General features: G+C 40.8%; 1 protein-coding gene across 9 annotated transcripts in view; it reads right to left on the bottom strand.

Moving 5' to 3' along the window:
• Window positions 1-1,321: 1,321 nt before the first annotated feature.
• LOC309843905 (UPF0538 protein C2orf76 homolog) overlaps window positions 1,322-11,055 on the bottom strand; it is a 57,145-nt gene continuing 47,411 nt past the window's right edge. For all 9 annotated transcript variants that reach the window (XM_082689849.1, XM_082689857.1, XM_082689851.1 and 6 more), the window contains 2 exons: window positions 9,786-9,867; window positions 1,322-1,496 (listed from right to left, as the gene is read on the bottom strand). In XM_082689849.1, the coding sequence (XP_082545975.1) occupies window positions 1,420-1,496; window positions 9,786-9,867 (159 nt within the window). In that variant the 3' untranslated portion in view covers window positions 1,322-1,419. The remainder of the gene's footprint in view (window positions 1,497-9,785; window positions 9,868-11,055) is intronic.

Genomic DNA, 11,055 nt, shown 5'->3' with positions numbered 1-11,055 from the left:
AAGCATATTCTGATTATGTTAACCAGACTTTCAAAGCTGATTTTTTTTTAAGCTAGCCTCTACCACAATGAAACCAATTCGCCCTACAAGCAATTTTAAGGGTTCTTAGAATAATTCTAGAGCCAACTAACCTTGTAGGAGTTCTGATTAGATATACACGCTGGCTGAGAGGCCCCTTTGAAATCACCAGTCTTCAGGTATTGGTCTTGGTCTTTATCAGGAATCAAGAGTATTGTATTATTTTGAAAGAATGTATCTTCCATGGCTTAGACTTATTCTCAATGAACAATTTTCTTCCAGAAGTACAAACATCCTGCTACCTTCCCTCTCCAAAGAAATGAGTTTGGTTCTATTATAGTGTGTTCCTGAAGTAAGGGAACAGAGCTCAGGGGAAAGAAAAAAAAAAAAATTCAGCCACATTATTTGTGTGGGCTGAAATATGAAAAGAAGAAAATCTCTTACATCAGAAAACCTCCCCAAAATATAAAACAATTCAATGCATGCATGGCAGCATATCACTGTGAGCAAAAAGATGGCACTTGTGGTCATCAGAGACTCAGAATCTCTGCTAACCACAGACAGTAAGAGTGCACAATGGCTTTAAGAGAAACTGTGAGAAAAAAATAAAATGAACAGAATGACCTTAGTCTTATAATCTTTTTAAAGAACCCGACATGTAAGCTACCCAAGAAACCCCTAATTTCAGAAAAGTAAGTTATGACTAAAGAACCAATCATCAGGGTGCCTGGGTGGCTCAGTGGGTTAAGCCGCTGCCTTCAGCTCAGGTCATGATCTCAGGGTCCTGGGATCGAGTCCCGCATCAGGCTCTCTGCTCAGCAGGGAGCCTGCTTCCTCCTCTCTCTCTCTCTGCCTGCCTCTCTGCCTACTTGTGATCTCTCTCTCTGTCAAATAAATAAATAAATAAATCTTTAAAAAAAAAAAAACTTAAAAAAAAAAAAAAGAACCAATCATCATTCCATGATGACTTTTTAAGATTTTTATGAGCGAGAGAGAGAGAGAGAGCGCATGAACAGGGGCTGGGAGGGGCAGAGGGAGAGAGAGAAGCAGACTCCCTGCTGAGCAGGGAGCCCAACTTGGGGTTCCACCCCAGGACCCTGGGATCATGATGAGTCGAAGGTAGACACTTAACCAACTGAGCCACCTAGGCACCCTCCATGATAATTTTTTAATAACTATTTCTATCATTTAAAAAAAATGTTTTTCTCATAAATATTATATTATTTTACAACAAGAAAGAAAGAAAAAAAGCAGACCTGCAGAAAGAGAAAACACCACAGACTTGAGCTCACATAGCAGAGCCTGAGATTAATTTTTAAGTTTATTTGTCAATTTCCAAAACTCACTAGTGGAATAAAGAGCTTAATACAGGTATGCAAAAAGAGAGCCCCCAAGAGGTTTTCACCAGGATGAAATGGGATTAGCTTTGTAGTTCTTATAATCTTCTTCACAGAAGAATGCAATTTCAGTTTCATGAGCTGTAAAAAAAAAAAAAAAAGAAGATGATAATGGAAAAAAATTTTAATGTAAAACTAGATTTTAAGCAAGCATTAAAATCCATATTACTCTGATTCAGTGTTTCAGATGCCTAAAGTGAGAAAGATGAACTACTTGTTTGGTTTCACATTTCACCAAATCAACAAGAAGTATCAGCTGTCGCTGTAAGAATTTAAAATTCAAATAATTTAAAAGTAAAAAGAAAAATACAAAAAGAAATTAAAAACAAGAATGAGTACAAGACTGGTTTCCAGGAAACCATAAAATTACTCATATCAGAGTCCTCTTAACAATCCAAGAAAATAAACGTTTATTTTTTTCCAAATGTGCTGCTCAGTTCTGAAGGAGGAGGGAAAAACGTTTTTTTTCCCTTTGAAATTAGCCTGTAGGTATAATAATTTAATACTTAGAGGATCAGTAGAATACTTTACAGATCACTTTACATTCTCCCTCATGACCCATCAAAATATGTGTCTGAAGAAGTTAATTTTTTGCCTGCTTATGACTAATTCATGAGGCTTCAACAATATGCAAAGTGAAAGACACAAATTGGCTTCTCCCGCAATACCTTCAAACACCTCTAATTATTCACAGGGGATACGGCACAGCTAAAGGACCCGCAAAGGAGCAGAGCAGTCACAATTCTTTCAACCTAGCAGGTCAAGGACTCCGTCTTCTAAAACAATAAGTCAGCAACATTATTAATTCAGACTGGAGACAAATCTGATGGAGAGCCTTCCAATTATTAAACATGCAGATCTTTAAGGTGTGTGCCAACAAGTTCCACGTTCAGTTTTTTTTTTTTAAATTAAACCAGAAGTTAATACAGTCTGCTTAGCTTTTACAGAAAGAGCAAAAGGGCCTGCAGACTCTCGACAGGAAAACAGATGAGATTATTTGTAATGAATACCGATCACTCAATTAACATATCCTCTAAAAACAGACAAGTAAAAACTCTTCACGCCAAATAAATAGGATAATAGGGAAAGATGCCAAGGATTACCCCTGGTCTCTTAGTTTACCGAACTCATCTCATCACTAGAATTTGTCACAAAAGAATGAAATTAAGGAGCTTAGCATGACATGTGAGCTAAAAAAAAAAAAAAAAAAAGGTTTTTGCTGGTTTTAAGAATATCAAATTTAGGGGCGCCTGGGTGGCTCAGTTGGTTGTGTGTCTGCCTCTGGCTGGGGTTGTGATCCCGGGGTCATGGGATCGAGTCCTGTGTAGTTCTCCCTGCTCCCCGGGGAGCCTGCTTCTCCCTTTCCTACTCCCCCTGCTTGTGCTCTCTCTCTCTCTGTCTCTCTCTGTCAAATAAATAAAATCTAAAAAAAATAAAAATAAAAAGATATTAAACTTCTTGTTTTTCAATTATGAGTTACCGTGCTCATTACAGAAAATACAGAAATGCTCAAATTATAAAATAAAGTGGCCCATAGTCTCAGATCCTGATTCCAGGACCACTGCATCTTCAAGATTAAATGAAGATTAATCTTGATGAAAATCAGATTGCAAACTCTCAGCACAATGAGCCTGGGGGTGGGTGGGTGGCAGACAGGGCTGTGACAAGCTGAGAATCGGTGGGGAGGGGCTGGAAACAAATGAACCCTGGGCAAACAGGAAGTTCATGTACAGCTGAATTTTACACAAAAATAGCATTTTAAAGAATGGCTAAGAGGCTCCACACTTGGAATGAGTAAAATGTTGAAAGGGGGGCTTCAGGAAACTCAATATTCAGAGAGAAGGTATCTTAAGATCTATTCCTTTATATATAAAAAGCTCCTGGGTTTCCTTTTTTGAAGGGAAGCAAGCCCAAAGGTAGACCTCTATCATATGCAAGTGATTCTAATCATCCTCCAAAGGGAGAGTGAGCTAAAAGCACCCTGTTCTTCAGAATCACAATGCAGGGTTTTATCCACGATGTGCTATTTACATACAGAACTTTACACAGTGCTTTGCCCACGCAGCACTTTGCTCAATACACACTAACTGTAATTACAATTTTCACTTACTGCTGTTGACATTTATCTGTACCCCTTTTGAGAAACGAATACATCGTATAGTTCCTCCGTATGGTAATAACAGGTTCAGAATAAGCTGAAGGAAAGAAACAACTGACAAAGCATTTTTGCTTTGCCACGCAGGTTTTCTTGGGTCTAATTAACTTATAAATCAATTCGTTACTTCTCAAGTATGTTTATACGCCATCTCTCATATACGCTCAAAATGAGATCCCCTAAGAGAAAGATTTTCAGATGAATACTTTTTTTCAAAAACAAGACAAGACTGACAAATGGGTTCCAGTCCCACTACTTTGTGAGGGCTGATAAAATTGACACCCTTCAAAAACTGGAAAATAGCATACAAGTTCAACATGGGTTACTATAAACATTCAAAAGTCAGACACAAAATGTACTTGAAACTTAAGTAATGTGGTCCTCGAAGAAACCAAACAGAATGCTTTTTAAAATCTGCAAAATTCTGTTGAAAATGTTTGAAAATGATTTCCTGTATTTATGCCACGCCTTTACTTGTCGATTGGAGTGAAAACAAATTACAGAAGATTTTCCAGAACCTCGGCATCCTCAACCTTTCGACCATTATCTCTTAAATTCTTGCTGCCCCAATTCTATTTAAAATGGCTCCAGAAGAACCCCGAGGACGTCTACTGCGTGCCAGTCCCCTAGGGCACCTGATTTTAAATTAAATGTGCTGCAGGCGCAGTGCACTCAGGTGCAGAGTGCCTCGGCGTGTGAATCCGAAATGAATGTAAAATCTAAAATCCAATAAATACACTGCCGGTTCATCCCTTTGTCTTACTAGCAAGTGAACTCAAGTGAGAACCCTCCAAATACGGTGCACCATTTTAATATTGACTTTCAAGTTTAATGCAATGAACACAAGCCAGGACCTTCAAACTCTGAAAATGAAATTAATAATTTTTTTTGAGATCTTACTTATTAGAGAGAGATAGCATGAGTCGGGGCCAGAGGCAGAGGGAGAGGAAGAAGCAGGGAGCCCCCATGTGGGGCTTGATCCCGGGACCCCGAGATTGTGACCCGAGCCAAAGGCAGATGCTTAACTAATTGAGCCACCCAGGCGCCCCTGAAATTAATAATTTTATAATGTGTCCAAACAGGTCAGCCACATATATACATACACCCCTTTAACAGGAAAATAATAATGCCTTTAAATAAAAGAATGTAAGAAAAACCAATTTTAAACGTAAAAGCTCAAGAAAAATTCAAGGCAATATACTTAAGCTCCTAACTAATTTATTCCAAAAAACTCTGAGGATTTTTGCAGTTTCAAAGTCCCTAGCCTATTTTAGGTTGCACCAAAGTAGTATACGGCACAGCAACTGTTGTCTGAGAAGAGAGACAGAGACATGTGCACGGACTCTATGGTACAGATAATTAATGATCAGGCAAGCTGTAATGTGATAAGTAGTACAGATTACTGGGGGGAAAAAATACAGGAACACTGAGTTCTGGTTTCTGCAGCAACCTGAGACCAAAAGGACAAAGTTTCACCTTCTCACCTGATCCAAGAGTATATTCTATCTTTCTAAGGTTCCTAAAATCTGAATTTATGAATCATTAAAACTGTGCTCACAGCTGAGTTATATTTCTAAGTTTGCACCAAAGTTATCTCCAGCCAAGAGTTCCGAAACACAGTGCTTTATTTCATATTTGCTTCAAGCATTTGTTTTTTAGATCAGCTGGCAGAGAGGACTTCAAGCTACAGTTTGAAGATAATAAAAAGTAAAATAAATCTGACCTTTGATGGACTGGACACAGGCCTATAATCCCCACGGTGGTAAGGGGAGGGTAAAAAAGGAAGAACAACCCATACCCCTGTTGTGGAATCCCAAATTCCCTGGGCCCCCCCACATACTTTCCTGAGCACCAGACCACCACGGCTTTGATGTTTAAGGTAAAGAACAGCCCCTGTAAGATGCCATTAAGGGAGGAGAGCATGTATGCCCTAAGATATTGCTACTCAAAAGAGAACGGGAAAGGCACCTGGAACATTCAGGAAACACAAATCAAACACAATCCTGATAAAGACAGGAGAGCCCAAGAATCCTGCAATATTAGCTGTACATCTGAGAGAATCAAAAGGTGCTGGGCACAAAGTCAGGGTTCTGGTTGTGGGCAGACAGCATGAGTTGACACATAAAATGAAAACCGACCACAGGGGAGCTTTGGACTGATTACAGGATCTGATTTGACACAAACTCTTCTCTCAGATAAGCACTTAGGGTTTGGTCTACTATATCTTGTTTTAAAATAGTTCCAGTAAAACACAATGGGCCTAAAGAGTTACCCTCCACCATTTTTTGCCTAAGGAAAGAGGATTCAAAAGATAATAGTAGTAGAATGTAGCTGAAGGAAAGACAGAAAAACAGCACCCTAAAATTACTGACATGCAAATTTACCACTTAGGGGAACGAGTCTGTAAAACTACAATTATTAATGACAAGATAAAAACCTTTGCATTTACAAATAATAATTCTAAGTAAAGCTTTCTTCTTCCTAAAAAAAAAAAAAAAAAAAAAAAAACACATCTTTTTCCTCAGGTCTTTTAGCTCAGAGTCCACAAGCGAACGTGTGCCCTGACGTCGGGCACAGAATATACAATTGGGATCTGCAAGGCAGTTAAAAGGCCAGGGCAGGAACTGGAGAATTTCTCTGTGAGAGAAGAGATCTTCAAACAAGTTTGTTCCCCTAATTTCCCTCCCCTCACAGTCCTTCTCTTCCTTTCATGAATTCTGCAGAAAAGTCATAATGATACATTTGTTACATTGGCGTTGTTCCCATGGCAACTGGCTGTGATGGCAGAGTGACAGCTCTAAGCAAGGTCAAGTGGGAAAAATGGAGCATGAGGACCTGGGAGTCTTCTCTTCAACCACTCAAAAACCTAACCAGACAAGGCACCGAGGGAGGGGAAATTCCCCAGAAAAATCACACACTGCAGGTGTCATTTTTACAACTCTACTCCCACTCCTAATTTCTTGGGGCTCACAGGGAGCACAGCTTCCTTCCCCATGCGGAAGTGAAGCTTCTCCAGGGCACAGCATGGTGGCTCCAGGTGACACGGAGAGGAAGCCACTCCAGCCGGGCCAAGAGTCACACCAGACCAGGGCTGTGGGCTTGCCAGGGCCCTGGGCAGGGGGTGGGTGTGCAGTGTGAGGTTCTGGGATCACCCTGAAACCAGTGGGGAACTCGGGACAAGAACGTGATGCTCATCAAAGACCCATGGCCTTACAACAAGAATGACAGAAAGATGGATTTGATTCTTACCTTTACAGATCATTCATTACACGAGTCTGAAAGTCACGACAGTTAAGCCAACAACTCACAGTATTTTAATAAATCCAAAACATTTGCCAGCTGCCTTCTCTAAAATGGTTTCCAAATACATATTTCTGAGGGTCTCCTCATGCATCGTTCCAGATGTTTTCATTACCTTTTTTCACTCAACTCTTAACACGCTGAAACAGGTTTAATGGTTTCTGTTTTGTTTTACAGAAATCAAAACAGAAGTTCAACAACACTAAATGGCTTATGAACAGTCACAAAATAAGTAAAATACACAGCCCTCATTCAAACCAATTTTCTCCAACTGTAGTAGGAGTATATTCTTTAAAAAAAAATTGGTTCCTTAATTTAGAGTACATGGGAACTATAGAAAAATTTTAAATTACAAGAACAATTAGATGATACCAAGAAAGAAAAAAGAAATCAATTGCTTGCAGTGCCACCAGCCAGAGAAACACTTCTATAATTTCATTATATGACCTTTTCTTCATATACACATATAGATGCACAAATATATACATTTATGAACAATAATGGTATCACATACTATATTCTATTTCCATGCAATAAAGAAAGCTCTACATCAGTGATTGACCAATGGGGAAGGTGAGAGACCCCTGTTACCCCTTTGAAGGCACATCTCAATCTTGGGGGAGTCACGGAGCTTGAGGAAGTATACTCCTGTTGGCCTGGTAATAGATGTGACAGGAAGTTAAGAGTGAGGAAGTCTTACTGGCCAAACTGACCGACAGGAAGTTAGAGGTAGTATACATTCCTGACAGTAAACCCAGAGGGTATCCACTTCCCAACACTCTCTTGGATACTACCACTTTTTTTTTTACATCTGTTAGTCTTCAAATGACTGCTTGTCCCAGGTCACCCAGCCTGTAAGAGGCAGAATCAAGCTTGAAAACCCACGCACTCTGGCTCTGGTCTCTAATGCTTAACCATTAGCCTAGTACACTATATAAAATAGCATCTACCTTCATAGTGCATTTCTCTCCGGACTTATAAGGCTGAACTATTTTTCATAGGTTAGCCATTTCTTTTATCAGTAAATTTTTTTTTACCTTTTTCCAAGCTAATTATGAGGGTTTTTTATAAATTCAGGCTAATAACTTTTTGTCATATATAAAGTATGTTTTTCATTGTTTAGTGCTTCTCCTTTAACTCTATTTACAGAATTAAATCTATCATTTCTCCCTGCTTTACGGCTCTGCCTTCAAGGTCACGCTTGAAGAGCTCTTCTCCCCAAGATTATGAAACTACTAAGCTACATTTTATTTAAAAAAGATTTTTCTTACACTATGACATATAATCAATCAACAATTTATTTTGGAATAAAGGTCGAGATAGGATTTAAATTTTATTTTCCCGAATGCTTTGGCAACGGGCCTAACATCATTTTCTGGCTAATTCATTCTTACCCCACTTATTTGAGAGGTCACAACTTTATCATATTGTGAGATCTTACTTTTTTTAGTTTCCTTCTGATCTTTTCCACAGAGGTTTTAATCCCTCCATCAATACAAAACCAGTCTGTTATAATAATTACAGCTTTATGTTTTAACAACAAGCGGGGCTAGCTTCTAGGTGCCCCATGCCTCAGTAACACAGGTGCCATTTGCCATAATAACAGAACAGCACGTGAAGAAATAAATGGCAAAATAAAAACTGTGTTTTCCAATAAGAGCAATAGTTACCTTACTTATTTATGCTATGAAAAGACACTAAAAATAGCCAATAGTGTAGACAAACAAGGAAAGCAAGCTTAAGATTTTGTAACATTGTTATTTAGGATCCTATTTAAATTAGAAGACCTGGGGCGCTTGGGTGTCTCACTCAGTGAAGCAGCTGCCTTGGGCTGGGGTCATGATCCCAGGGCCCTGGGACTGAGTGTGCATTGGGCTCCCCACTCAGCAGGGAGCCTGCTTCTTCCTCTCCCTCTGCCTGCTGCTCCCCCTACTAATGAGTGCATGCTCTCTGTCAAATAAATAAATAAAATCTTTAAAAATAAATAAATAAGACCTGTCAGGAACTCACTTTAGGCACACGTGTCACTCAAAACTGGATTCCTGATATATGTCACTAAAATAACTCAATAGAATACCTGTCAAAAAAAAAAAAAAAAAGACAAAACAAAAAAACCAGTCAAGCTTCCTAACATGGACCTCACTTGGAGTGCCCCTTAACCAGTGTGTCTGGATAATTACAAAGTAAGTGTGATTTGTGCTGTTTCCTTGGAGTCACGGACCACAGAGGTACGACAAAGGCACAGCACCTTCAACAGTCCCATCTCTCTGAAAAGCCTCGCTCCCAGCCGCCAGAGAATCTCCAGATGCACATACACAGAATTAGAGTGACATCTAATGGTCACAAAACACGCCACATGGCATTTCTTTAAAATAGAACTACCTGCACATTCTAGGCTGAAAAGCTAACTCGGGCCCCCTTTCAAGCGCACACACGAGGTTCCTGTTTGAAATCCCACAACGGGGCGGCCCTGAGTGGTCGGGAGGACATTAGAAACTGCGCTACACCTTCTACAAACAACATCTCAGTTCATTATTCCCCATTAGTTCTACCAGGTCCATTTTTCTCAAACCATCCATCCAAATGACGCTGATAAGAGTAAGTAGGTTATTAAGTGAGTAATAGCCTGTCAATCACTTAAAGCAACCCTCCGCAGAATTCTGAGCAGACCTGCAGGAAAGAACTATTTGCATTCTGTACATTTGGAGAGCAGCTATCTCCTGCCCTCAGTCAAATGATCTGAATGTACATCATTCTTGTCCTCCTCCTCTGAATAATTATCAGGGAGTGTAAAGGGCACCCAGGGTAGCATTTACTTTGCAGCAACTTATGCAAACACAATTAGCCAGGCGTTGGCGGTGGAGCGGCCGGGGACGTTGAGTGCCCCTCCAGCAGCGTGCGGCGCACTTTCTCACCAATTCCCGCAGCTCGCAGCATGCAGTCTTCTTCCAGCATGAGCGTGTCGTCGTCTTCCAGGCTCAACACAAGCTCGTTGGTCTGGGAGGAAAGAAAACCTGCATCTTATCAATACTCGTATGTGCTTCATATTTGGTTAAGACGTTTCAAAGACACAGAATTCTTACCCTGTGTGACAGCAGTAACCAAAGTCACATTCTCTTCCCATCATTGTTGGGACAGAAGCAAATGGATGTGAGCGCTGACCATGTATACATACTCCGTAAGTGCTGAGGGAACTGCGCCCTAGCACAAAGTTTTGGGACCAGGTCTGGATGGAAATTTGGGTTCCACTGATGTCCCGCTGTGTGTTCGCAACGAACCACACAGACTCTCCAAGACTCAGTTTCCTCCTCCGTTAAAAAAAACAAAAGCGGGTGCCTGGGTGGCTCAGTGGATTAAGCCGCTGCCTTCGGCTCAGGTCGTGATCTCAGTGTCCTGGGATCGAGCCCCGCATCGGGCTCTCTGCTCAGCAGGGAGCCTGCTTCCCCCTCTGTCTCTGCCTGCCTCTCTGCCTACTTGTGATCTCTCTCTCTCTGTCAAATAAAATAAAAATAAAATCTTAAAAAATAAATAAATAAATAAATAAATAAATAAATAAATAAAACAAAAGCGAGGGGGCATGTAGGTCACTCAGTCGGTTAAGCATCCAACTCTTGATTTCGGCTCAGGTCACGATCCCAGGGCTGTGTGATGGAGCTACATGGCAGGCTCTATGCTAGGTGTGGAGCCTGTTTAAGATTCTTTCTCTCCCTGTCCCTGTCACCATCCTGACACCCTGCTCCCTCAATCTCTCACTCTAAAAAAAGGGGAGAGGTATGAATCTTGTCTTTTGCCCTGTGGTGAGGATGAAATGAGATGAAGTACAGAAAACCATAACAGAGTGTCAGTCACAGAGCAAGGCCTCTCCATGTCAGCTGCTCTGCTGTGCCTGTTGCCCTCACCGTCATCGTCATTGTCTCTTCCTCACAATATTCCAAGAGTCAGAGAGGATAAGACACAGACCTAGACGGGGCACCTGGGTGGCTGAGTTGGTTAAACGTCTGCCTTCCACTCAGGTCATGATCCCAGGGTCCTGGGATCCAGCCCATGGCGGGCTCCCTGCTCAGCCGGGAGTCTGCTTCTCCCTCTACTACTCCCTCCTCCTTCCACCCCCATTCATGCTCTAAGTGCATGATAAATAAATAAATAAATAAGTGACACTTTAAAAAAAAAGGAAGGAAGGGAGGG

This window comes from Mustela nivalis, assembly GCF_964662115.1.
Source record: "Mustela nivalis genome assembly, chromosome: 11".
NCBI classification, from domain to species: domain Eukaryota; kingdom Metazoa; phylum Chordata; class Mammalia; order Carnivora; family Mustelidae; genus Mustela; species Mustela nivalis.
This window is presented reverse-complemented; position numbering and strand designations above follow the sequence as displayed.